At 39.3% G+C, this 26,529-nt stretch overlaps 1 protein-coding gene across 1 annotated transcript in view; it reads right to left on the bottom strand.

The window, feature by feature from the left end:
• The window catches only part of WDHD1 (WD repeat and HMG-box DNA binding protein 1), a 64,728-nt gene that overhangs the window by 22,901 nt on the left and 15,298 nt on the right, over positions 1 to 26,529 (bottom strand). Inside the window, exons 7-16 of the mRNA XM_004698603.4 lie at positions 25,721 to 25,816; positions 21,644 to 21,736; positions 20,311 to 20,417; positions 19,269 to 19,410; positions 15,597 to 15,807; positions 13,016 to 13,203; positions 11,833 to 12,017; positions 9,151 to 9,392; positions 6,411 to 6,548; positions 5,365 to 5,521 (exon numbers count right to left, since the gene is read on the bottom strand). Of these exons, the coding sequence (XP_004698660.1) occupies positions 5,365 to 5,521; positions 6,411 to 6,548; positions 9,151 to 9,392; positions 11,833 to 12,017; positions 13,016 to 13,203; positions 15,597 to 15,807; positions 19,269 to 19,410; positions 20,311 to 20,417; positions 21,644 to 21,736; positions 25,721 to 25,816 (1,559 nt within the window). The remainder of the gene's footprint in view (positions 1 to 5,364; positions 5,522 to 6,410; positions 6,549 to 9,150; positions 9,393 to 11,832; positions 12,018 to 13,015; positions 13,204 to 15,596; positions 15,808 to 19,268; positions 19,411 to 20,310; positions 20,418 to 21,643; positions 21,737 to 25,720; positions 25,817 to 26,529) is intronic.

The raw sequence follows: 26,529 nt of genomic DNA, 5'->3' as shown, positions 1-26,529 counted from the left end.
GATGGATGGATGGATTGTGATAAGAGTTGTACGAGCCTCCAATAAAATGATTTAAGAAAAAAAAGAATAAACTTCTTGATAGCCAGGATAGGCTAAGTCTCACTAAACACACAGCAGGCTATTAAAAGTGCTCATAGAATCTTCCTTTCTAGACCTTCATGTCTGGGAAGAAAATTAATCATCTGTCAACCTGTCAAGGGGGCAATTTTCCACCCACTTTTTGAAGAACTCCCATGTAAGCAAAGCTGGAATGAAAAGCAAAGTTAAGCACACTGACAAATACAGTTTCTAATCTTTGAAAATGATCTTTTTAAAGTTTACTCTTTCTGAATAAAGCCAGGAAAAGGAGGAAAGTGTCCTGAAATCGACATATCATACTATGCAAAAAAGGAAAAAGAGATATAGGAGCAGATTTCTCAGTCGACCCTCTTACTGTTTCAAAGTAGATCCCTGGTTTTGAAACCAACTGCATAGTGAACAAATTTCTGCTGAGACTCCACTCAAGTCATTCAATTATCCTCCCACAATAAGCTGGTCCCTCAGGGAGATGTGCTTATTCTTCCATTCTACTTATCAATGACTCCCACTGTTCCTATAATTCAATGCAAAAAACAAAATAGTTTGTTTGCCACTAACTACTCGTGATCCAAACAAGGTACTTAATCTTCTCAAACTTCCATGTTCTCGTGAGTAAAACACGGGGAAAGAGCTGGGGAGCAGGTGAGGAAATGAGCAAGCCTCCAGCTGTTCCCATCCTCTGTGCCCATCCCCCGTGGGGCTGCCGACCTATTACAAAGGGTTTATGCATTAGCACAGGTACTGCTTGTTAGAGGCTGCAGCGTGTCCCCTCAAAATCCATGGTGGAATCCTAAAGCCTATGCCTGTGGATGTAATCTCATTTAGAAACACGGTTTTCTTTGTCTATTAATGAGGTCATGGCACTGGGGGTGTGAATTCCAACCTCTCACCTCCTAACACGTGAGCAAGTAAATTTCTATCCATGAAAGCCAGGTTAGGGCACTTCTATTACAGCAGTCTACAACAGACACCGCAAATTGTCTGTAGATGGAATAAATAGCTTCCAATTTATGTACCAGAATTTTCACTTGCATGTAGATATGATTTGGAAACAGGAATTTGCTTCAAAATAGAATTCTTAAATTCAGGGAAGCTTTGCATCGTTATGGATATGCTTTTCCATCCAAGGATACTACAAACATACAGCTACTATTGGGGGTTAGGACATGTTCTGACATCCATTCATAAGGGCTCTTACATTTTAAAATGCCAGGTGCCACTGCCCTAGGCAATTTTTAAAAATCCTTCTACGCCTAAATGCTATAATTTCAAGTCCATTACTTCTTTATTCGAAGTTGAATTTAATACTTAAATATTATACATGGAGCAATTAGCACAGCTTTTAAAGAGAATTAAAATCCTTCACAGATCTTAACTGAAAAGCAGATTAAGAAAGGCAGTTACATAGTTTATTAGGGGTTCAAATTTGAGATAGATGAAATACCTGTAACACTAACTGAAAAAAGAAAAAATAATAATTTCACACACTTTTAAGATCCCTAAAAATGAATCATCTTACTTGGCTAAGTATTGATGGAGCAGTAAAATCCTTTTTAGGTCTGCACTTAATCACTTCTTAAAAACAGAATGTCAATTATTTCATTTGAATCACTTTATAATAGTCTGACCCCTGGAAATGGACATGAATTTCCTGAGCCTAACCTACACCCTAAGAATTGTTAAAAACAGTTAACAACAGAGTCTTTCAGATAGATACTAAATAAAATGATATGCAGAAACTATGCAAGCAATTCCCCTAATGCTCTTGACTAAAAAGTTCAATTTTGCAGTCTATGAAACTACTTCTCAAACATCCCATACCGCCAACAACTGCGTTCATAAATTTCCCCAACTTTGCTTCACAACCCACTGACAAAACATGCTACTGAATAGGAATCCCACTTATCTTTCCACTACCAAATCTACCAGTATCGGGGTCACCTTATTCTTCTCTCTCATGACAGCCAATAAAAATATCTATCTTCACATTTTAGAAATATGGTCCAAGATCGACCGTCCCTTCTGTAAGAGTTTATTACTCTGGCTGTCTCCTTTATTTTATACTGTCAATCTTAGCCAATCAACTGAATTCATTGCCAACAGTTTTCAAAAATGCTCTAGATTCATCCAAGCTAAATAATCCGTAGCTTTTCTTGCTCCTCTAGATAGCATTCTGTGTCTCTGCTCCTCTCCATGACCAAACTCCCCAAGAGCGATCTTTGTATTCTGGCTACTTCTTACCTCCCAAGTGCTAAGCTTACCCAATCTGGCACCTGACATTTTATCATGACACTACCATCATATTCATAAGGGTCAGTCATATCATCTAGGAAGCCAAATTAAGAAGTCTTCTTAAACTTGACCGCTAGCTTATCTTATTCAGATGACTGAATTCTTTCATTTTTTTAAAAAAAGGTCAATTTATTTTTGAACAAATACTACATTTACATGTTCAAAAAATACAAAGAGGAATAAAGTCTCCTCCTACACCATTCACTGAGTTTCTCTCCACTAGGGTGACTCTAGTTGTTAGTTTTCATTCTTCGGGGAATTATTTTGCACGTATAAGCAAATACAATGATATATTCTTATTCTCTCTCCCCTTGTTTGTACATAAATGCTGCTTTTCACAGAACATACCTTACAGATCTTTCCACATCACTAGGGCCCACACCTTTTTTTCACAAAAGATTAACCACTGCATTGAGATATGAGTTGGCATAGTGTATCACAGCTGCATTATACATAAGAGTGCACAATTTAGTGGTTTCTAGTACATTCAGAACTGTGTACCCATCACCAACATTTAATTTCAAAACACTTCATCAGCCCCAAAGAAACCCAATAGCCAATAGCAGCTACTCCCTATCCTCTTCCCCCGGCCCCCGACAACCACGGATCTGCTTTCTCTGTCTGGATCAGCTTTTCTGGACAGTTCACATACATAAAATCTTGAAATAGGTATTTTAAAAAATTTTTTATGTTTGGCTCCTTTCACTTAGAATAACGTTTTCAGGGCTGATTTTGAATGTGCTATACAGACATGTTATAGCATGTAGCAGTACTTCAGGCCTTTTTATAACAGAATATTCTACAGCAGTGGTTTTCAACCTTCCTAATGTCACGACCATTTAATATACTTCCTCATTTGTGGTGACCCCCCCAACCATAAAATTATTTCGTTGCTACTTCATAACTGTCACTTTGCTACTGTTATGAATCGGCAACCCCTGTGAAAGGGTCGTTCGACCCCCAGGTTGAGAACCGCTGTTCCTCAGTATTATGGAATGTACTGTTTACCCATTCATCAGTTGATGGGTACTTGCATTTTCACTTTTGGACGACTATGAATAATGCTGCCATGGCAGGCATGTACAAGTTTTGGATTTTTTCAATTCTGTATGTATGTCTTCAATTCTAGAAGTGGAACTAATTGTTGGCTTATATGGCAATCATTTAGACTTTTGAGAAAGCCCCAAACTACTCTATTTGAAATTCCTCCCAGCAACGTATGAAGGTTCCAATGTCTGAAGGTTCAATCGCCTCCTTGCCGATACTTACTATTACTCACTTTATGACACCTTGACCAGTGGGCATGAAGCGGTATCTCCTTATGACTTTGCAGATCCTTACCCTGCTAACCAGTGACATTGACCCTATTTTCCTGCTTTTATTGGCCATTTCTTCTTTGGAGAAATATCTACTCAGATCACTGACTCATCTTTAAATTGGGTTGTCTGTCCTTTTATCACTGAATTATAAAAGTTCTTTATATATTTTTGGCACAACTTCCAATCAGAAACAGAATTTGCCTTTTTAAAAAGCTACATAGTCCCATTTACATGTATAGGACATATTTCTCTATTCCTCTACAAATGGAAATTTAGGTTTCCAGTCTTTTGTTAATGCCAGGAATCTCAAAGTCAATAACTTTTTACATCTATCACTTTCCACATATGCTAGCAGTAACATTTGGCAAGCTCTAATGCACACACCAATCACCTGTAGACCGTGTTAGGCACTTGGCTTCTAATCCAATGGTTGGTGGTTTGAATAAGAAGCCATCTCTTCTAAAGGATCCAGTAAAGATTACAGCCTTGGATGCCCTATGGGCCGTTCTGACTTGTTCTAGAAGGTTGCTATGAAGCGGAATCTACTAGAAGGCACACAATGATGGCAAGAGCTGATCTGTAGGACATGTCCTCAAAGTAGTCCACTCTTCCCTAACAGACGTCTTTGCCTTCAGGTGCCATGTTAATGCTACCTTCTCCAAGAGTTTCTCAGAATCACCCCAAGTAGAATACCCCTTCCTGGGTCTGCTTAGATTACCTACTGGCACTTATCCAAAGTTAACTTTTTGGATAATTATTATTGTACTTGTTTATCACCTTTCTACACTACAAGTTACACGAAAGCAGAGGGCTCTTTGTTCACCAAATAACTATATAATGTTGCTGACAATCTTTAGACCAGTGATCCTCAACCTTCCTAATGCCGTGACCCTTTAATACAGTTCATGTTGTGGTGAACCCCCAACCATAAAATTATTTTCATAACTGTAATTTTGCTACTGTTATGAACTGGCTGACCCCTGTGAAAGGGTTGTTCGACTCCCCGAGGGGTCGCAACCCACAGGTTGAGAACTGCTGCTTTAACCAAAAAGATAGCAGGTATGAAAAAAAGGGAAATTTTCTATAGAATAGAGATGAGATCATACAGGCATAGAGTCTACATCTGTAGTCCATTATGTATTGCAGTAATTTCCACCAGCCTTCTCCCTTATAATAATCAGGGCAGAAATCTCAAAGGGGAGCTGAGTGATAGGCATTCCATTCGAAATCACAGTTTAAAAGACAAAATGCCATGCTCACCTAGAAACAGCACCCACCTCCATGCCTGCCTTAAGTGACACAAAGGTCACACTAATACACTCAATTTCTATTGCCCTGAGTCAATTTCAAGTCATGGAACAGGTTAAAAACTTCAAAGTGAATCTAAGTAAACTCCTAATTTGATGACAGACAAACATCTATGAGGCGGGAAGAGACACGGCGCACTTGAATGGATTGTGCTTGCACAACTCATTTTAAAGGCAATTTACCCATGGGGGGGTCACGGAGAATCTTCTAAAATTGATATGATTGAATGATTAAACTATTAAATTGTATGATCTGAAAATTATGTGCCAATAAAACTGCTGGGTAAGAAAAAGAAAATAATTACAAGATAATTTGAAAGTAGTTTTTACACAGAGTGAACGCTGGGCACCACTTTCAGATAGCCTACCTCAGCTGCTGGAGATTTTCATGGACACCGACCACCCAGTAGTGGTCAGACTTGCCCTTGCAGTGCTCTTGGGTGTTACACACGGGAGTCCAGGTATTCCCAAGTCCCCTGTTCAGCATTCGGACGATGCCCTCTGAATCCACGTAGCAGGGGGTACCTGGACACCAAGAAAACAAGAACTTATGTGGAGACAGAGCTGCACACTCGTTACATAAACTCTACTCAAAAATATAGACCAGCAAATCCGCTTTCATTTTACCAGTAACACCATAACAGAACAAAGAGCAAAATCTGAGATAATTTCTTAAGAAACGTCATCAGTGCATAGACTAAGTCCCCGCTGGAGATGAAATAACATCGCATGTGACAGACCTAAGATCTACCCAAAGGGAAAACCAGACCGTGTCAGTGAAAACTGTGCCACCTGCTGGAATTTAGCAGTAGTATTCTTAAAGTCAATTCCAGTTTTTAAAAATGACACAGGAATGCGGAAGCTTCCCAGTAAGAGGCAAACACAGGTAAATGACCAGGAATGTCATGAAAATTTGTCTCCAGGACTCTTCTTCCTCCTCTACCTCTATCTTGGCCCAGACCATGGTTCCACAAAATGCGACTCTCCAGCCACAGATGCCTCTTAAGTAAAATTGAAAAAAATTTAAGGATTTTATTCAGATGTTGATTTCATTTGCAAAAATATATTTATGGCTTTCGAATTTTAAATTGTTGTGAGGGACAGGATCGGCTCTTCCAATTTCAAGTTTGCTGACCCCTGGCCTAGACTATTCCTGTCCTGTCCCAGCAATCCTTATCAAGAGAAAACAGGTAAGCTTACGTCCCATCTACTCTCTCTAGAACCTGCTGGGAAAGCCACACATTACCACTGACGATCGTTTCCTCCTTGCTATCTCACAAGCACGTCAACAAAAATCTATTTCCCTCTTTGTAAACTGTCTACAACATTCTCGAGAAGCGATCTCCTATAGAAAACAACAGCTACTTTACCTAACCACATCTGCAGTATGCATAAAGTAAGAACGGTCTCTTGCCTTCAGCTGAAAATCCAAGCCACATAAGGTGGGATTTCCTTGAAAGGGGGAGAGGGTCAGCATGCAGGATCTGTTTTTTCTTTTTCCCCACCTCCAGAAGTTGAACTCCAAGACACTGATCCCCGTCAAAGCCTGTGCCTGGTGAGAAAACATAAACATACATCAGGAATCAAAAATTAAAAATCCGTGTAACTAGACCAATAGGTAACATCATGATAAACCGAGAAGAGATCCACAATCAATACTCATGGATTCAACAGTCAAGAAATCAAACGATGCACTGTATCGGGCAAATCTGCTGCACAAGGACCTCTTCAAAGTGTGTAAGACCAAAGATGTCACTTTGGGGCCCGAAATGTGCCTGACCCAAGCCATGATGTTTCCAATCATCTCATACGCATGCGATAGTTGGGACAGACACTGAATAAGGAAAACCAAAGAAGAATCAGTGCATTTGAATCCTGGTCCTGGCGAGGAATATGAAAAGTACCATGGACTGCTAAACAAACAAGCCTGTCTTGGAAGTAGAGCCAGAATGCTCTTTAGAAACAAGGACGGCCAGACTTCATCTCACATACGTTGGGCATGCGGTCAGGAGAGCCCCGCCCCGGAGAAGGACATCATGCTGGTAAAGGAGAGCAGGAGCAAAGAGGAGGACGACACTCGACAAGACAGACTCACAAACTGCCTGCAATGGTGCGAGGATCACGCAGGCCAGGGCAGTGTTTCCTTCCGCTGTGCACAAGGTCACTAAGGGGCGCAAGTGACTCAACGGCACTTAACAACAGCCATAAAAAATTACCCAGCTATTATGCCGTCTAAGTTTATTTCCTATTAGTTGGATTCATTTTGTGATCAATCCTAGATGAAGCAGCACTGTTTTTTATGAACAATTTACCTAAAGTGAGGAAACATTTGGGTATTGGAAGCACAACTGTGTAACTTGGGTCATTCATATAAAGTGGTTATTCACTCACTCAAGAAGTATTTACTTGTCTTTAGGGAAAGTAACTGGATTAATGGTTTTGGGGGATGTGTGACAGGGGGGTTGGGGGGAAATGGGGAGCTGATAACAATGAGTACAAGAAAGAAGAAAGTGCTCTACAATGGATTGTGGTGCCGACTGTGCGACTCTTTGAAATGAATGACTATTGAATTGTATGCTACGTGGATTATGTGCCGATAAAACCGCTTTTTAAAAAGAAAACTATTTACGGAGAGCTTCCTGTGTGCTAGGCACCTTTCTCAAGCAACTTACTCAGATGGAAGAACAGGGATGAAATACAATAAGCTCAAACATATGAACAAGAACAAGTGATACGTGTGAAACAATGTGACACAGGTCAAGCTCAGTGGCTACTGAAAATGGAGAGGGAGAGGCTGCCTCAGGGAGCGTGTGAAGATTGACCTGCAATGTGAACTGCAAGTTGGAGCCAGCTAAGCAAATGCTAGGTGGAAGAGCACTGCAGGAGGCAGAAGGAGCTGCTGTCGAAAAGGTCCCATGTGGGAACGAGCTTGGAGAACTGCAGGAAGCCAAAGAAGCCCACATGTCAAGAACAGGGTGGCTAAAAGTGCTAAGGATGAGGCTGAAGTTAAATTACGCTGATCCTGGCCAGCCATGGTAAGAACCCCGATGTTTATTGCAAATACAATCTTTTCTGAAATGCCTTGAAGAAGAGCATGACCTGCTTTGTTTCTAAAAGAACACCCAGGCTGCGTGAGAGCAGATCGTAGGAGGCAAGAACTGAAGCTGGAAGGCTCTAACAAACGACCAGGAGATGACAACTGAGTGGAGTCGGCGTGCTTGTTGGTGGAGGAGATACAACTGCACGGACAGGATGCTATTTACTGAGACTGGGAGGCTCCTACGTAAGAAGCAAGTTTGGAAGGGGGGAAAAAGCCAACAAAATTTTTATTGTGTCCCAAGAGATTTCAAGTTAAACTCTAAAGCTAGAGGGCGAGGTCAGAGCAGGCAGTATCACTGTGAAGAGTCATGGTCACTAGGATGCATAGGCCTTGATGCGACTCCCAAGGTGATCTAACTTTTTTGACTTGTGAGTCACAAAATCAATTTAAAGTTGCAACCAGCATCTATGAAAGATGAGATGGGAAGAGTAAACGGCATCTTGGAGACTGTTAGCTCAGTTAGGTGGCAGGTGTGTGCTGACAAACAGGGTAAAAAGCATTTCTCAAAGCCCCTGTTGACCGAGAGAGAGATGACCAGGGGCCCTCTAGCTCAGGGGCAGGCAGAGGAAGAAGAAATTCTAAGAAAACTGCACTCGTGAGAAAAAGGACAAAAAAGTCCCACTGAGGAATTAGTTTCCAGCACAGGAGTGCCCCTGTGCCCGAGTGTGGGGACAGCCTCACCCTTGGATCCTTTTGTTTAATAAAGGCACCTGTACTTTCCCAGCTATACGTGTTTCTGATCCCCTCGTAATTTTAGTACATCACACCAAGACTCAGTTTATTTTGCTCACCAGAAACTAAAATTTAGACACAGGCGTCTTTAACCAGCCCCTAGCTTCGAATTCTTGAAGATTCTTTTCACTGCCGTGAGTGAACGTAAACACTAAAATCCCAAACAATCAAAGATGGCATTGATGCAAATGCTAATACAAAGGTGAGAGAAGGTATATAACACAAAGCAAACAAAAAATATTTATCTATTTAAAGCACCAGCACTTTCCGTTTGCCAGGGCAGGGTACATTTCCTCAAGCGCGAGGACCAAGAATAAAGTACCTCGGTGGTAAGTGATGACAAGCTGTTCTCCGTGTCCTGCCATGGCCACCACCGGCCCCGGAAGGCTGAACACCTCCCTCTGCACGCCCCCAATGGTAAAGAGCCGGAGCAGCGAGGCGCTCGTGGCGGCGGCGGCCCATCCCTGACCGAGACAGAGGGCTTCGATGTCCTCATTCGCAGGCATATCCACCATCCACTCTTTGTTTGAATCCCACGAACTAAAGTGCAGGCAGTGCAGCTTGCTAAAAATGAAAACAAGGCAGAAACAAGCTTTCATATTTTACACTTATGTACATACATAACTGATCATGATACCCAGTAACAAAACCACATCTTTCTGTTAGCAACTAATTGTGTAAGAAATGGCTTTAAGAAAATAACAGGGAGAGGGGAGTGGGGAGGGAGGGGAAAAATAAGGAGTTGATACCAAGGACTCAAGCAGAAAGCAAATGTTTTGAGAATGATGAGGGCAACAAATGTGCTTGACACAATGTATGGATGTATGGATTGTGATAAGAGTTGTACGAGCCCCCAATAAAATGATTTAAAAAATAAAGAAATTCAAGATGACACTGCATTGAGCAAGTCTACTACACAATATTTTTAAGACTTTTAAAGAGTGAAGGATGTCACTATGGGGATTAAAGTGTGCCTGACTTAAGCCATGTTATTTTAATTATCTCATGTGTATGTGAAAGTTGGACATTGAATAAAGAACCCTGAATTGATGCTTTCAAAAAAAAAAGAAAAAGAAAAAAAACTATGAAATAGCCTTAAAAGGAACCATATCAGGGGGTACCACCCCCCCCAAATGGTATTTTTTCCAAAGCTCTATTTAAATTTTTTTTTACAAAACAACCTTATCAACTTCAAAGTATTCTCCATTACACTTAATACATTTGTCAAATCTGCGATTACATTCTTGGAAACATTTTTCAAACTCATCTGTTTGGATGGCTGACAGTACCACCCTCGTTTTTTTCTTAACCTCTTGTACTTTGTCAAATCGCTGTCCTTTCAAGTCCCTCTTCCTTCAAGGAAACAAAAAGAAGTTGCATGGAGCTAGGTCAGGTGAGTAAAGTATGGAGGCCAAGAGAGGCATGCTGTTTGTTGCTCAAAACAGGCACAGTGAGATGGCTGTGTGAGCAGGTGCATTGTCGCTGTGCTAAAACCAGTCCCGTCTGCCACAAATCAGGTCTTTTTTGTCGCACTGTTGCGCAATTTTTTCTGAACCTCTAAATCGAAAGCTTGATTACCAGTCTGACCTGGTGGAACGAACTCCAAATGCACTATCCCCCTCACATCAAAAAACAAACGGGCATCGGTTTCTGGGGGTATCCCCTCGTACACTGAAACGACCAGCAGCCATGCTTTTGGTGCCTACTTCATGGTACAAGGCGGACTCGCTGCTAAATGGAGTAAGGCGGAAACACTCTGGAGTACCACCCTATTCTCATAGCACGTGAAATCACAACTGTTTAAAAAAAAGAAACATCAAAATGTTAAGCAGGTTCCTTCCTGTGAAAATTTGTGACTATAAACCAACCCAAAGGAAACCCATGGACATCTGATTCTGGCCCTAGAGACAGCACAGAACTGCCCCATGGGGGTTTCAAGGCCACACATCTTTACTGAAGCAGACTGTCACAACTCTCTTCCTCAGAGTGGCTCATGGGTTCGAACTGCTGGGCTCAAATTTCTTGTTTAGCTAGCACTTGAGTGCTTAATTAATAAGTGCATCTCCTGGGTTGCTCGGTGTTAAAATGGTAGAACCAAAAAGTGAGGGGTGGGGGGGAGTAGAACCAAAAAGTGTAGGTGTGTGTGTGTGTGTGTGTGTGTGTGTAGGGCAGGGGCAGGTAGCACCCAGAGGGAGTATCACAGGAGTCTACTAGTGAGATTACTAACCCCTGCTGACATTCTGATATATTCCCAGAGTTATATTTCTTAAACAATTTCTAACAGAAAGATTTGGTTTTGTTACTTGGTATCAGGATGGGTTCCAAGCATTTGGAATCAGCAGCACTAACTATTGGCATAGTAATTTACAGAGGAAGAGACCAGTGAACTACTCAAGTGTTTCTCAGGCTTGAATGTGCACTCAGTAAATGGAGAACCCGATCCATGCAGATTCTGATTGTGTAAGGCAGGGTGGGATGAAGTTCCTGCATTTCCAGCAAACTCTCAGGTGACTCTTCCTAGTTTATGGACCACACTCTGAGGAACAAGGAGCTAATAGAACCAATCAGAAGGATTTTCACTCCAAATTACCTGGGAGTTATTATCAGTATACCACATGTATCAGTTCTATGACTGAGAGAGAGAGAGCAAGTTGGCTGGTGTAACAAAATGCTTACTACGTATTTTCTTCTTAAAAAAACAAAACAAAACTGTACCCACTACTGCTTTCCCCCATAATTGTTTCTCTAAATCTATTTATGAAAACAAGTAAAGAAGTCCAGAATGAAATAAGTAAGAGATGGAAACTGATGAACTCTACAGGCTGTTGCTAGAAAGACATAACATTTTGGGGTGCATTTTTCTTATTCCTTACAGAAAGTATGAGTCTACCTTATAGTAAAGAAAACAGGTTAGGAATATTTTGTTAACTGCGTGTCTTTCATTCCAATCATTCTATTTAACAGCTCCACAATGCCAGATTTGTCCTGATGATCTTGTGCTTACCTTGCTAGTTCATCAGTGCTTTCACAGGCCAGCAAGATAGCTTCCTGAGAAAGATCTGCTGCTGTGTAATTCAGAGTATTTGACAAGTGTGTTGCGTGGTGTATGGAGGTATCGTGGAACTCCACATCTATGGCATTGTCTTGCTCGTCATTGTAGCAGCGGATGATTCCAACAGAATTCCACATCTACAAACACGTAAGATGAAACACAAGTCTGAGAAAAACCGGAACATCTAAAACCAGTAGGCTAAAGTTGTGCAAATGAATAAATAGTTATTCAATGTGTAAGTCACAGAAACCAGTCTTTCGATGAGAAAAAGACATGGCCTCATCTTATTAAAAAAACAAAGCAAAGCTATACGGTAGTTATAAAGGAATTACAACTGGCCCTTAAACCACGAAACCATTAAATTCTTCAGAGGAAACACTTCAATAATGTAGTTCATTACAAGTTTGGTCCGATTTTTCTGTTCCTATCAAGTGGCTTATGTTACAGTATTAATTATGTACATTTTAAAATAACATACATTGAGAAGCATTTAGAAAAGTTATCAAAAACCTCAATGTCTATTACTTCATGATGATTGATGACAATGAAAATTTTATTAAAATACAGTATCATCCTTAATATTTAGGTACAAATTCATGACAGTCCTACAGCTTTCAAAGAGAATATCAAAGCCCTCATCATGGGAAACTTCAAATAACCGGAAATAGAAATAGTTAGAACCTTTTTCATGTTCTCAAATGTATGGGGAAAAGACAGCTTTACTTTATGTTTTGTTTTGTTTTTTAAATATGTTATAGTCTAACATTGTTACTAGGAGCTAACTTCTAACCCGTGTCTAAGAATTAGCATAATCCACATCTCTACTAGCATATCACGAGAAATAAGGTTTAGCAATATGGCCAAAAGAGATGTCCAGACATAGTCATATATCAAATTCACACTATATATACTATATATCTTTTAAAGAAAATGTTGTCTACCATAATTTTCAATAGAGTTGAAAGAAGAAACTTTAAGTTAACCATAAAGTAAATGAACCACAAAATTGTAATTTATCAAAATGCTGCAGCCCAGTTAATTAAGATTTTTAAAAAACATTTTTCAACTAACAAAAATTCCGACAGTGAAAATTTCCTAGAAACGATGTAAAAGTAAAAGTAGACGCAAGGCTTACCATGAACCTATGAGTGAGATGTAAGGGTGTAGAGCCTGACTGGAATGGCTTTTGCCGGGGAGTTGGCATAGGTCCGTCATAAAATGGCCTTTGGGACGCTACCACTGATAAATTGCGGATGTGGTCCGCCTGATCATCTTCTTCCTCCTCTTTGAGAAGACCAGAGCCCATTTTAGGCAATGCAACATCTAGAATACCAAGGGTCACAATAAGAACCACACAAGTACCCGTGGCCTGAAGAAAGAAAAAGCATTATGGGCTCTACTACCCTTTCGGTTCAGGCTCAAGGGTTCCAGCCTGCCTCTCTGATTGCAACATTTGAACTGAGGAGACCAAAGTAACAGCGGGTGACTCTTAACAGGAACAATGGCAGTGACAACAAACTGTCACCACTGCCTTGTGGCCAGCCAGGACTCATGTAAAGTGGAGAAAAATAATTTTATTAAATCTTTTTTTGTTTGTTTTGTTGTTGTTGTTTTTAATTTTATTAAATCTTGATCCTTGCATACATGAATGTTGAAAACTAGTCTTCTGGTGCACACTGAAGTATGATGTTTATCCCGGAAAAAAGGCAGTTATAAAAATTAGTTAAGGTACAAGTTGAACTACTGGCTCTTTTCATGGAACACTAGTTTTGTTTGAAAGAACACATGGCAGATAAATCATGGCTACATAGGTATGGGTGTGTGGCAAACATTACCCTGAAAACGACCAAAATGAACCTGTCACTCAAGAAATATAGTTGGCGGGAAGGAGAGGAGCCAGTCAGGGTGCAGTATAGCACGGATGAAACGTACAACTTTCCTCTATTTTTTTTTAAAATCATTTCACTGGGGGCTTGTACAACTCTTATCACACAGCATCCATCCATCCATTGTGTCAAGCACATTTATACGTTTCCATCATCCTTCTCAAAACATTTGCTTTCTACTAGAACCCATGGTATCAGCTCATTTTCCCCCCTCCATCATGAACCCTTGATAATTTATTATTATTTCGTCATGTCTTACACTGTCGGACGTCTACCTTCACCCACTTTTCTGTTGTCCATCCCCCAGGGAGGGGGTTTCCTCTAATTCTTTAATGCTTCTCACCCCCTACTCCCACCCCTACTATCATGATCCCAATTCTACCTTACAAATCTGGCTAGAACCACAGGATGCACACTGGTACAGATAGGAACTGGAAACACAGGGAATCCAGGGTGGATGATCCCTTCAGACAAGTGGTGAGAGTGGCAATACCGGGAGAGTAGAGGGAGGGTGGGGTAGAAAGGGGGAACTGATTAAAAGGATCTACATATAAACCCCTCCCTGGGGGACAGACAACAGAAGAGTGGGTGAAGGGAGATGCCGGACAGTGTAAGATATGACAAAATAATAATTTATAAATTATCAAGGGTTCATGATGGAGGAGAAAAAATGAGCTGATACCAAGGGTTCATGAGGAGGGAGTGGGGAGGGAGGGGAAAAAATGAGGAACTGATACCAAGTGCTCAAGTTGAAAGCAAATGTTTTGAGAATGATGGCAACAAATGTACAAATGTGCTTGACACAATGGATGTATGGATTGTGATAAGAGTTGTACGAGCCCCCAATAAAATGCTTTTTAAAAATAATAAAAAAAATAAAATAAAATGCAAAGAAAAGATCACTAAAAAAATGTATGATTCAAATGTAATACAAGTTATTATTGCACATTGGTATTTCGCCTACCAATGTGTTGGTTTAGCATGTAAGTTGCTGTAATAAGCACTGTATTAGTAGGCTTTTAATTATAAATTCAATACTGTCCACGTTATCTACTTCTTCTTTAGTTAGCTTTGGCAGTTAGTGTCTTGCAAGCAATCAGTCTACTTTTCTATTGTGGAATTTCTGGGCACAAATTGTTCACAACATTCTCTTATCCTTTTAGTATCAGCACAGTTCTTACAGAAATAGGAGCTCCATAAGTAATTTTAAATTTTCTAATAGTCATACTTTAAAATCTTATTTAGTAATACTCTGCATTAACCCAACATGACTATGATCATTTCAACATGTACTCAATAAAAATGACTGAAATATTTTTCTTTAAAAAAATTTTGTTTTCTAAATCTGGTTGCATTTCATAATTATATCTCAACTTAGACTAGCCACATTTTAAATGCTCAATGGCCACCTGTGGTCAGCAGTTGTCATACTGGATAGCATGTCTATAGGATCTGCAATGATGGTCCTCTTTCATCTATATCCACATGGGCAATTTGGGGTTTCTGTTTATTTTCAACCTGTTAGGATAGAGTTAGCAATCTTACTTATTGATCTTTTAAAAGAACCAGTGTTTGACGTCACTGACTTCTTCATGTACTTTATATTGTCAATGTTCCTGAATTCTGCTCGTTTCCTTCCTTCTGCTTGCTTGGGATTTAATTTCCTCTTAGTTTTCTAGCTTATTAAGGTAGTAGCATAGAACATTGGTTTGAGACCCCTTTTAAAAATATAAGCCTTGACTACCATAAATTTCCTCTAAGCGCTTTAATGGAAGATTAGAAATCCTAATCAACAGAGCAGACCATCACATGCAAAAGGCAGATTCATACCAACGGAGTTCTCATCATCTTCCAGCATGTGACTTCTCCGTCTCGAACGGCTTGAAGCCAGCATGAAGTCCTCATCACCCTCATTATCACTGACAACCCCCTTCGAGAAAGAGGGGGTCTCAAAGGCACCGTCATCCAGGAAATCAGCAGCATTGCTCGCATCATCCCCATCAAAGAGGTTGTTGTAATCCTCTTCTACTCCGCTAGATACCTTGAACAAATTAACAGAAATGAAACTGTATTAGCAAACTATTTGCATGAATTCAATGACTCAGAAGGCAATCCTTGATATACCCTAGTAAATTCTACAAAGCAGGAAAATGCCCTATTAGGTTAGAATTAGTAAATATGTTTATTAGAAATGCATTTCTGTTTAAGTACAGTAAGCCTCGGTTCTCGCCTTAAATAGTTTTATCTAATGGTGGAGCAGGAGGATAGAACCAGACATGCAAACAAATACAGTATATGCCAAAATAAAAAGCAAGGTTTGATTCCTCAAAAATGATTCTCAACAATGAGCTAAAATTTTAAAAATTGTTTTCCTAGAAGTCACCTTAAATTAATATGACCAGGACCCTATAAAGTCATATCAGGAAACACTCTCCCATTTACCTTTATTTTGAATAAGATAATGCTGAGGTAGAATAATTTGCTTTAAATGTCCTCAGTTAAAGCTAGTTTTTTTGTTTTAACTTATAGAAGTCAAGAACCAACAGAAAAATCAGGGTAGCAAAAAAAGCTTACCAAAAACAAACATTAATTTCTGGGACTAGGAGCATGGCATTCGCTGCCAAGTGCTCAAGGTAAATGGAGACAAGCCGTTGAGATCACTCTAAAATGTAAATGTTCTGTAGGGATCACAAGTTACTCCTCTGGAATACATGGAAGCTACAGTAGTGAGCCAATGTAAACACAGTTTGGTATAAAATCCTAGTGAGAACAGGATTCAAAGATCACAAGAGAACTCCATCTCAACCCTGCTGGGTGGAAGTAGACACGACTGTGCGCTGTGAAACTGATGTTTAATAAAATGAGAGGGCAGGCCAAAGTATTCCTAAATCCATCTATTTATCCATATTTGATATAGGAGCAATTATATTAATTATAAATGATTACAAGACCCTGGACAATCCTATCTATGACCCTACAGGTTTATATATATCCAAGTTGGCCAAAAAACTGATCTTGGATTTTTCTTATTGGAAAATGGAGATTTGCCTTATATTTATGGTGAAGACCATAATGTGTTACAGGTGTCATGACAGAACTAGGCACTGTGAAGAATAAAAGCAAGAAAGATAGAGTAGATAATTCTGGACAGAAAGGGTAAACAAAGTTTCACTAAGACGTGACCTTGGCCCCCATGAAGTGGTGTTATAGGTTTCTATTCTGGCACATGAAACCCGGGATAGACGAACCTACAGGGATAGAAATAGAATAAAGGTTTCGGGGTGTGTGTGTGTGTGTGTGTGTGTAAAGGGTGGTACAGTGGTGGTGGTAGGGTTAAAAAAAAGTGACCTTTGAACTATAAAATTTTTCCCTTAATTTAGAAATTAAGGTCAGTGTCTTATAATCACTTATAATTAATATAATTGCTCCTATATCCAATATGTTTAAATATATGAATGAATACAGTCAAAACACTTTAATAAGAATTACAATTTTGGGGAGGTGGGTGGGGGCAGGGAAGCAAAAAAAGAGGAGCTGATCCCAAGGGCTCAATGGAAAGCAAATGTCTAGAAAATAATGGTGGAATATATGTACCAATATGTGGTTACAATTGATGTATGGATTGTAACAAGAGTTGTATGAGCCCCCAATAAAATAAAAAAAATAAAAAAGAATTAATATTCTTCTGATGTCCCCTAACTTCGTTCCCTGTAAAAGGAAGTCCTTTTAGCTTCTTTCGAAAGTTTCCTCAAATTTTTAAAAAATCATTTTATTGGGAGCTTGTAAAACTCTTATCACAATCCATACATACATCCATTGTACCAAGCACATTTGTACATGTTATCATTCTCAAAACATTTGCTTTCTACTTGAGCCCTTGGTATCAGCTCCTTATTTTTCCCCTCCTTCCCCACTCCCTCATGAACCCTTAATAATTTATAAATTATTATTATGTCATATCTTACACTGCCTGACATCTCCCTTCACCCACTTTTCTGTTGCCCATACCCCAGGGAGGAGATTATATGTAGATCCTTGTAATCGGTTCCCTCTTTCTACCCCACCCACCCACCTCCCTCCAGCTATCACCACTGTTACCACTGGTCCTGAAGGGATCATCTGTCCTGGATTCCCAGTGTTTCCAGTTCCTATTTGTACCAGTGTCCATCCTCTGGTCTAGCCGGATTTGTAAGGTAGAACTGGGATCATGATAGTGGGGGTGGAGGAAGCATTTAAGAACTAGAGGAAAGTTGTATGTTTCATCATTGCTGCACTGCACCCTGACTGCCTAAATTTTTATAAATAATATCCTATTGCTTTTTCAGTTTTAATGAAGCATTGTCTATGAGACTATATCAATTTCCCTCAGTGAGAGGTGAGACATTAACCACGTCAATTCAGTCTTTTTCACATTACTGACTGAAGGAAAATGGTGTGCTTTAAAGATTCTTAAATTGGTAGGATCAATATAGTGGTTACGTTATGATCACAAATATGCTACTCATGGTTGAATAATGGTATCTAATATCTTTGAATAACTAGGAATCTGATGGGGTAGAGGCTACACACAGGGTAGTTAACCACCAGCTGCTCCCTGGGAGAAAGACCAGGCCTTCTACTCCCATAAAGAGCTCAGGCGTTTTAGCCTGTCCCAAAGGGTGGCTGTGAGTCAGAACTGACTCGATGGCGGTGAGTTTGAGTTCTAATCCTCCTCCTTTCAGTCCCACTTCTAGCAGAAGCTGGCCGTACCAAATTCTGAATCTTTGGAGATTCAACCAGGCCAACTTATCTCCGCTCTCCCAATTGCATTCTTGGGATCCAACTTTTCTGAGATGTTAAAGTTAGTTTGCAATCATCCTTCTACCTCCTGGCCTTTAAGGTTTTGTAACTATCATTGATTTTTATCCTTATGGGATTATGTATATCAAACATTCCTCAAATGTCTTTTTAGTGGAGAATTCAGGAGCAGTAGAGGCAGAGGCACATACAGAATCTCTATCTTTAACCAGAATTAAGACTTGAATTATGAACATCTATACTTGCCAAGAGGAGGGAATAATGAACAAAAAAGCAAGGAAGTATAAAATAACCTGGTCTGCTTAATGTAGTTCAGTCAGTAAAGGTAGGGAACTGAGCATAGATGGGGTACAGGTAGCCTAAGACTTAAGGATAATCCACAACAACAACAAAAAGTTTAGAGGTCAAAATAAGGCTGAGCACAGCTATTGATACCAATATTTGGCTATAAAACATTTGCCTAACAATCAGGATATTAAAATAGTGTTATTTCACACAGTATATCCCTTGGAAAGCCAATAAACAATGATAGTACATGGAAGGGAAAAGCCCCTGAGCTAAGTAGAGTTGTTAAACATTAAGTTTTCTATACAACAGGTCCGCCCTGAGCATGTGATGTAATGATATGAAAAGAATGCAGTTGGTGGTGGTATCTAACCATTGAGACACTTTGAAGAAGCACTGTTTTCTCTCATGATTTCTCACCTTACTGCTCGACTTCTTTCCATTGGGCTCACACACGCTCTCCAGGAGCCCCAGGTACCCTTCTGCATCAGTATAAGCGATTCGGCTACAAGTAGGATGCCAGGCCAGGCCACAAATTGCATAACCTTTCTCATGTTTGACCCTAAAAATTAAAAAAAAAAAAAAAAAAAAAAGGTTAAAACACTGTTGGGTGCAGTATAGCACCAATGAAACATACAACATTCCTCTAGTTCTTTAATGCTTCCCCCCACCTCACCCCCATTATCATGACCCAAGTTCTACCTTACAAACCCAGCTACACTGGACCATGCACACTGGTGCAGAAGAGCTCTTGACACACAGAATCCAGGACAGATAAACTCCCCAGGAACAGTGACAGGAGTAGTGACACCATAAGGATATGGGAAAAGTGGGGAGAAGGGGGAGAAAGGGGGGAACTGATTGCAATAATTGACATATAACACCCCCCCCAAGGGAATGAAGAAAATAAACATGAGTGAAAGGAGACAGCAGATGGCTAAGATATGAAAGTAACAATAATCTATAATTTATTAAGGGTTCACGAGGGTGGGGGAGGGGATAAAAGAGGAGCTGATACCAAGAGTTCAAGTAGAAAGAAAATGTTTTGAAAATGATGATGGCAACATATGTACAAATGTGCTTGATACAACTGATGTATGGATTGTTATAAGGGCGGTAATAGCCCGCAATAAAATGATTTATAAAAAAGTCACTGTCAAGAAAAATATAAACTATACAGTTCTTTAGGTGAATTTTAACAAGAAATGGTTAAAGGGATTTTTGACAACCCAATGGCCATGTAATTGCATTTAACAATCTAATGATGGTAAATTTTAAATACTTCTGGAATACAAACAAAATAGTAATAGAAATAAGCAGTAAAGAAACAAAAGATAAATATTGGTCTGAGTGGCTAGAAAGTTAAAGTGAAGTAGATATGGTTTCTTTCATGAGATACAAGTCCATTTTAAGGGCGCACGCGCGCGCACACACACACGACAAAAGGTAAACTGAATCATACCTTTCTAGGCATTCTTTAGTTTCCACATTCCAGACTATAATTAAGCCATTAATACTGCCTGCAGCTAAATACTGCCCACAAGGAGACCACGTTACTATGTTGAGGGTCTATAAAGAAAACAGTTAATAAATACCAATTTTGTATAATTTGAAACCTAACCCTCATTTTGTTTCTAAATTCCAAGATCATTTCCCTTATCTTTTATAACTTCTAATTAGATCAGATACACTAATGACAGGACAAAGTTTGTTTGCTTTTTGAGTTTGTTTGCTTTTTGAGTTTTTTTTCAATAACATTCAACTGTCATCCACAGCTATTTTTTTTTGGCTATGAAAAAAATTATACGTGCACAATCTTTAAAACAAAATGTAAAACTTTGGGGGTGTGGCAGGAGAGATGGGGGGAAATGAGGAGCTAATAACAATGAGTACAAGAAAGAAGAAAAAGTGATTGTGATGATGACTCTTCTGAATTATATGCCAATAAAACTGTTGGGGCAAAAAAAGGGGAAATCTGTCATCTTGACAAAGGAATTGAAAGGCGGCAATACAAGGTACAGCAGTTACCACCAAGCTGAAGCGAACTATTAAGAGACCCCTGTTAAGCCATTGCTGAAATACTAGGTCTAAGTTTTTACACGTATGCAAAATATGAGACACAGGGGGAGGAGAAAGCGACTGAATGGTAACAGATCAACCTTTTCTGCTGCTCTCAAACTCCACAGTTCTCACTGGAAGTCAGGTAGCACTAAAGGCTAGTTACTGATCATGCAACTACAGAGACCGGCTCTCTGGCGCGTCAGCATCGTCATTCAGAGATGTGCCTGCTATCCTTGCGTATGTATCCAACCCAAGCACATGGAACAGGTGCCCACCCAGCCACCATCCTGATACACACCCGGGTGAAATTTGACTTCATATAAATTAAAGGCAGATTTTCCTATCATATCTCACAAAGAAAGAGAGGCCAGGTAGAGCCTAGAGTACTGTCCAGATATTGGCCAACGTGAAACGTCTGAGGGGTGGGAGGAGGACATATTGACAACACCTGGAGTTGTTCAACTACAACTGTGTATGTAAGGAACCCTGGTGGAGCAGTGGGCTATACGTTGGGCTGCTAGGACACAGTAAGCAATTCAAAACTAGCAGCCGCTCCGAGAGAAAGATACAGCTTTCTGCTCCATGAAGAGTTAGTCTCATCATGGACACCAACAGGGGCAGTTCTACCCGTCCTATGAGACAACTACGAGTGGGAGTCGACTCGATGGCAGTATGTTGGCTAATTACTCGTCAAAAATTCTATTTAGCCTATGAAAATAACACATGAAACTTACCTGAGAGATGAACTTATCTGAAAGATCAAACTGATTATTCCAAGTTTCTCTTCTATAGAGCTTGACAGATTTTTCAACAGGAATTGCCAGCAACTAATAAGATATACAAATAAAGTTTACATTAAATTCAATCTATAGGGAGGGGGGGGAGAAAAAGAGTATTTAGAAAACTAACCCAATTAAAGTTTAAAGACATTAAAAAAACCTGTTGTTTAATTTGAGACTAACAAAAATTATTACTTGAAATTTTTATAAGCAAAGAATGGGTAAAAGATCACCCATGAGGGAGGAGAGGGGAGAAAATCGGGAGGGAGGACAAGGCAAGCTATTGGGATGCTTGATAAGCTGTTTAAGTTGTTGAATACAAAAATGATGATCTTAAATGTAGACCTCCCACCTAAATCCCAATTAAGTTGTTGAATACAAAAATGATGATCTTAAATGTAGACCTCCCACCTAAATCCCAATAAAAATTTAAAGAAAAAATGTGTAGTTATTAATATTTTATAAAGTATTCCTGGTGCCACAAGTACTTGTTAACAGCACTGACTGTTAACTGAAAAGCCAGTAGTTTAAATTCACCAGCCACCCTACAGGAGAAAGAAGAGAAATTTTGTTTCTGTAAAGATTACAGCTTCGGAAACTCAATGGAGCATTATTCTCATTATTCTCCTCCATCGTATAGGGGTGCACTGGGTCAAAATCGGCAATGGGATTAGTTGTGTGTTTTTTCAATGTATTTTATAATACTACTTTTTAAGTTATCTAATCCTTTAGATCTAAAACAATGCAACCCATTTACTAGAAGGAAATCAATCTAGAGTTCTTTGAATAGCTTGCAACAAACATTAAATCAAACTGAAAATCAAAGTCATCATCAAGTCAAAGACTACTCATAAGGACCCTGTGAACCACAGAAGAACTGCCCCTTTCGATTTCCAAAGCTGCACATATTTACAGAAGCAGAAAGCCCCATCTTTCTCCACTGGGGTATCCATGGGGTGCACACTGCTGGCTTGCAGTTAGCTGTCCAATCCGTAAGCCACTATACTACCAGGGCTCCTTAAATGCATTATTAGTGAGCATTAAAACAATGTTAATTTAGTTAACTTTTAAGTTACAGAGAATACTGTTATATAAAGAGAAAAATATCTTCCATATTTCCTTGAGCTCAGCTACTAGTTTCAGTGGAAAATGTACTCTCTTAACAGTTCACAGACATAAAGTATATTTAAAAGACACTTTTGATGTACCCTTAAATCCTATTTCTACTCCCCAATATGCAAACATGCTGTTGTTAGCTGTCATCAAGTCAGATCTGAGTCACAGCAACCCCATAAACAACATAATGGGACACTGTCTATTCCTGTGCCGTCCTCACAGTGCTGGCTGAGTTTGAGCTGATATTTAGATCCATTGCGTCAATCCATCTCACTGAGGGCCTTGGCTTTTTGGATGACCCTCTATTTCACCAAGCACGAAGTCCTTCCCTAGAACTGGTCCCTCTTGAGAACATGCTCAAAGCCCGTGAGTCCTGCCATCCTTGTTTTTAAGGAGCATTCTGGCCGCACTTCTTCCAGGACAGATTTGTTTCTTCTGACAGTCCAAGGTATAGTAGATATTCTTAGCCAACACCATAATTTAAAAAGAAAGAAAAAATCTTCTTAAGTCCTCCTTATTCATTATCTATGTTGCACAAGCACCTTAAGGCTTGAGTCAGCTAATCTTATTCTTCAACGTGGCATGCTGGCTTTTTAACACTTTAAAAAGGTGCTTGGTGGGAAGGTGGGGAGGGAGGGAAAAAAGGAGCTGATACCAAGGGCTCAACTAAGAAAATGTTTTGAAAATGATGATGGCAACATATGTACATATGCGCTCGATACAATTGATGTATGGCTTGTTCTAAGAGCTGTTAAGAGCCCCCAATAAAATGATTTATTTTAAAAAGATAAAAATAAAAGGTGTTTGCAGCAGATTTGCCCAATGTGATATGTTGTTCATTTATTTGAGTGCTGCTTCCACGGACTCTTGACCGTGGTTCCAAGTGAAATGAAATCGTCGACAACTTCGTAGTTTCCTCATTCACTGTGATGTGACTTACTGGTCCAATAGTGAGCATTTTTGTCGTAGGTCGAGGTATAGTTCATAATGAAGGCTACAGTCATCACTCTCATCAGTAAAGGTTTCAAGTCCTTCATTGTATGTTACCTCTCAAAATGCATAAATGTGAACCAGTTCTTTTTGATAAAGTTGTTGTGTATTCCTTCAATCTTCTTTTTTATCTTTAAATCATTTTATTGGGGGCTCTTTCAGCTCTTATAACGTTCCATACATCAATTGTATCAAGCATATTTGTACATATGTTGCCATCATTTTCTAAACATTCACTTTCTATCTGTGCCCTTGGTGTCAGCTCCTTTTCCCCTCCCCCGCCCTCGCGACCCCTTGATAAATTATTTCCATACTCTTGCATCTTCTTTTGATGCTTCCTGCATCGTACCACACTTGGCCCGTAGTCTAGTTCTTACAGCTTTAGAAATGGTGTGTTCTTCCATTTGGGTCATTTGGGTTTCTGTCCTATTGTCCACAGGTTCACTACGTGGGAAGGGGCTCAACGAAACCTAATAACACTTTAATATTTTACTTCAGAAAATTGAAGAAAATTTGATACCTTTAAATTACAGCACAGCCCTGGTAGTGTACTGAGTTATACATCGTGCTGCCAACTACAAGGTGAGCAGTTTGAAACCACTAGCCACTCCCTGGGAGAAAGATGAGGCGCTCTACTCTCCCACAGACTTTCAGTCTCAGAAACCCACAGGGGTAGCTCTACTCTGCCCAAAAGGTTGCTATGACTCTAAATTGCCTAATAGCAGTGAGTTTGGGTTTTGTAGGAGTAGAATACTAAGTATACCATGGACTTCCAGAAGAATGAACAACTCATCTTAGAAAAGTACGGCCAGAATAGTCCTCAGTAGATGGCAAGGTTTCATCTAATTTATTTTGGACACATCACCAGGAGGAACACGTCCCTGAAACAGGACACTGTGTCAGGTAAAGCTGAAGGTCAACAAGTAAGGGAAAGCCCCTCAGTGAGATGGACTGATACAGTGGCTCAACCTTGAGGACAATACCAGACAAGGCCGTGTTTCTTCCTGTTGGTTGTCCACACGGTCACTATGAACGGGGTGGACTTCACCGCAGCCAGCAGCAGCATAAGCCGATCCACGAGGCAACAGCAAACTAGATTCTGAAAAGCTCGGAATGTTTTAATATTTGATTCTACTAGATTCTCATGATTTTTCTTTTCCAAGACTTTAGCTTTTCTCAAAGATTTTGTAATTTGCCATTGCTATTTTATATTTGAATGTTGTTAAAATTATAGATTCATTTAAGAACTGAAATCTTTATCATATCAAAAGTACAAGATTAAAAAAAGAAGACCAAGATAGATTATTTATCCAAGTCTTTTATGTCCCTTAGTGGTGTGTAAAATGTTTAATATAGATGCTTCATATTTCTGGTAAGTTTATCCTTCCCATTATGTGTTTTTAATTCAAATTAAGTAGATTACTATCTTCCACTATATTTTCTAAAAAGCTAAGGTTTGTAAGTAAGATTGCTATTGGTTTTGTACATTGCTTTTGCTAAGTCACCTTAATGGACTTTCTTTCTTCCTCACCTGATTTTTTGGGATGTCTATGTACATAGGCATTTCACTTCAAATAATAAGCATTCTCCTTTCAAACCTCTCGTTTCTTTGTGAAGCTTAACTACATCAGCTAGTATCTCCAAAATGCTAAATTCTGAGTGATAGGAAACTGTTTCCATAATTTTTCCACTAAGCGTAAACTTACTGTAAAGTATAAAGTCAATTCAATCATGCTAAATGTACTTGTTAAAAAGAATCTTTAAAACCTTGAAATGTTTTCAAAATCATTTCAGTATTAATTAGTTGGCTTGGAGCTCTAAAATTTGTAATACAAATGAAATAGTTATAATTTGAAAATTCAGTCTTACAATCAAAGCTGACAGAACTAGAACAAACACAAAGGTTGAAAAATATGAGTCACTTACCTTGCCACTTTTAGGCTGCCAAGCAAGTCTGCATATTGATTTTGCATTGATCATGTCATTGCATTTTTGTAGCAGTGGCCAGCTAACAGCACATGTCTAATTATTAAAAAGAAAAAATAAGTTCAAAGTCCCCCTTAACAAAATTCTCACGAAAAACAAACGCAGAAGTGAGTACTAGATGGTACTCTCAAATTGTGGCAGTTTTTAGGGGGGAAAAAAAGGAACTTTATTCACTTTAATATATATTTTATCTGCCTGAAGTGTTTAAAATTCTCTAGAAGTATGAAGAGACAAGGCTAAATACTTTTTAGTTATTCCTATACAAAATAGGCAAGCAATATAGTTATTGAATAAAGTTAAAAACAAATGACCAGTGTTAAAACCATACAGTATCTACAAAATTAGAGCTCTCCTATAAATCGCCACAGTAGCAAAATCAATCCTTTGAGTAATTCAAGAATGTAGGGGGCTGTGGTTGATACTGAGGTGTATCTATAGGGGATATTTCTCTGCAAACCACATAATCTTTAGCAACGCCACGCTCTCTCTGAACCCCTCAAAAGAATTAACTGCTCCCTGTCATTCCAGAGCACTTCTTTGTGTATCTTTTAAAGCCTTTACCAGACTGTGTTCACGTAATCCTCAAAATTAAATAGGGGTCTTCTATTATTTCGCTATCTCCAACATGTACCACAGGGCCCAACATATAAGAAGCTTTGTAAATATACAGTGATTGAACTTTCTTTTTTGATTCACAAACCTAAAAATGAAACACAGATCTACCATTCCCTATGTGACCAAAAGCAAAA

Source organism: Echinops telfairi, unplaced genomic scaffold, assembly GCF_000313985.2.
Source record: "Echinops telfairi isolate 266 unplaced genomic scaffold, ASM31398v2 ScPeMD7_18;HRSCAF=68, whole genome shotgun sequence".
Taxonomy (NCBI): Eukaryota; Metazoa; Chordata; class Mammalia; order Afrosoricida; family Tenrecidae; genus Echinops; species Echinops telfairi.
Note: the sequence above shows the minus strand (reverse complement) of the source record. Positions and strands in the feature narration are given on the sequence as shown.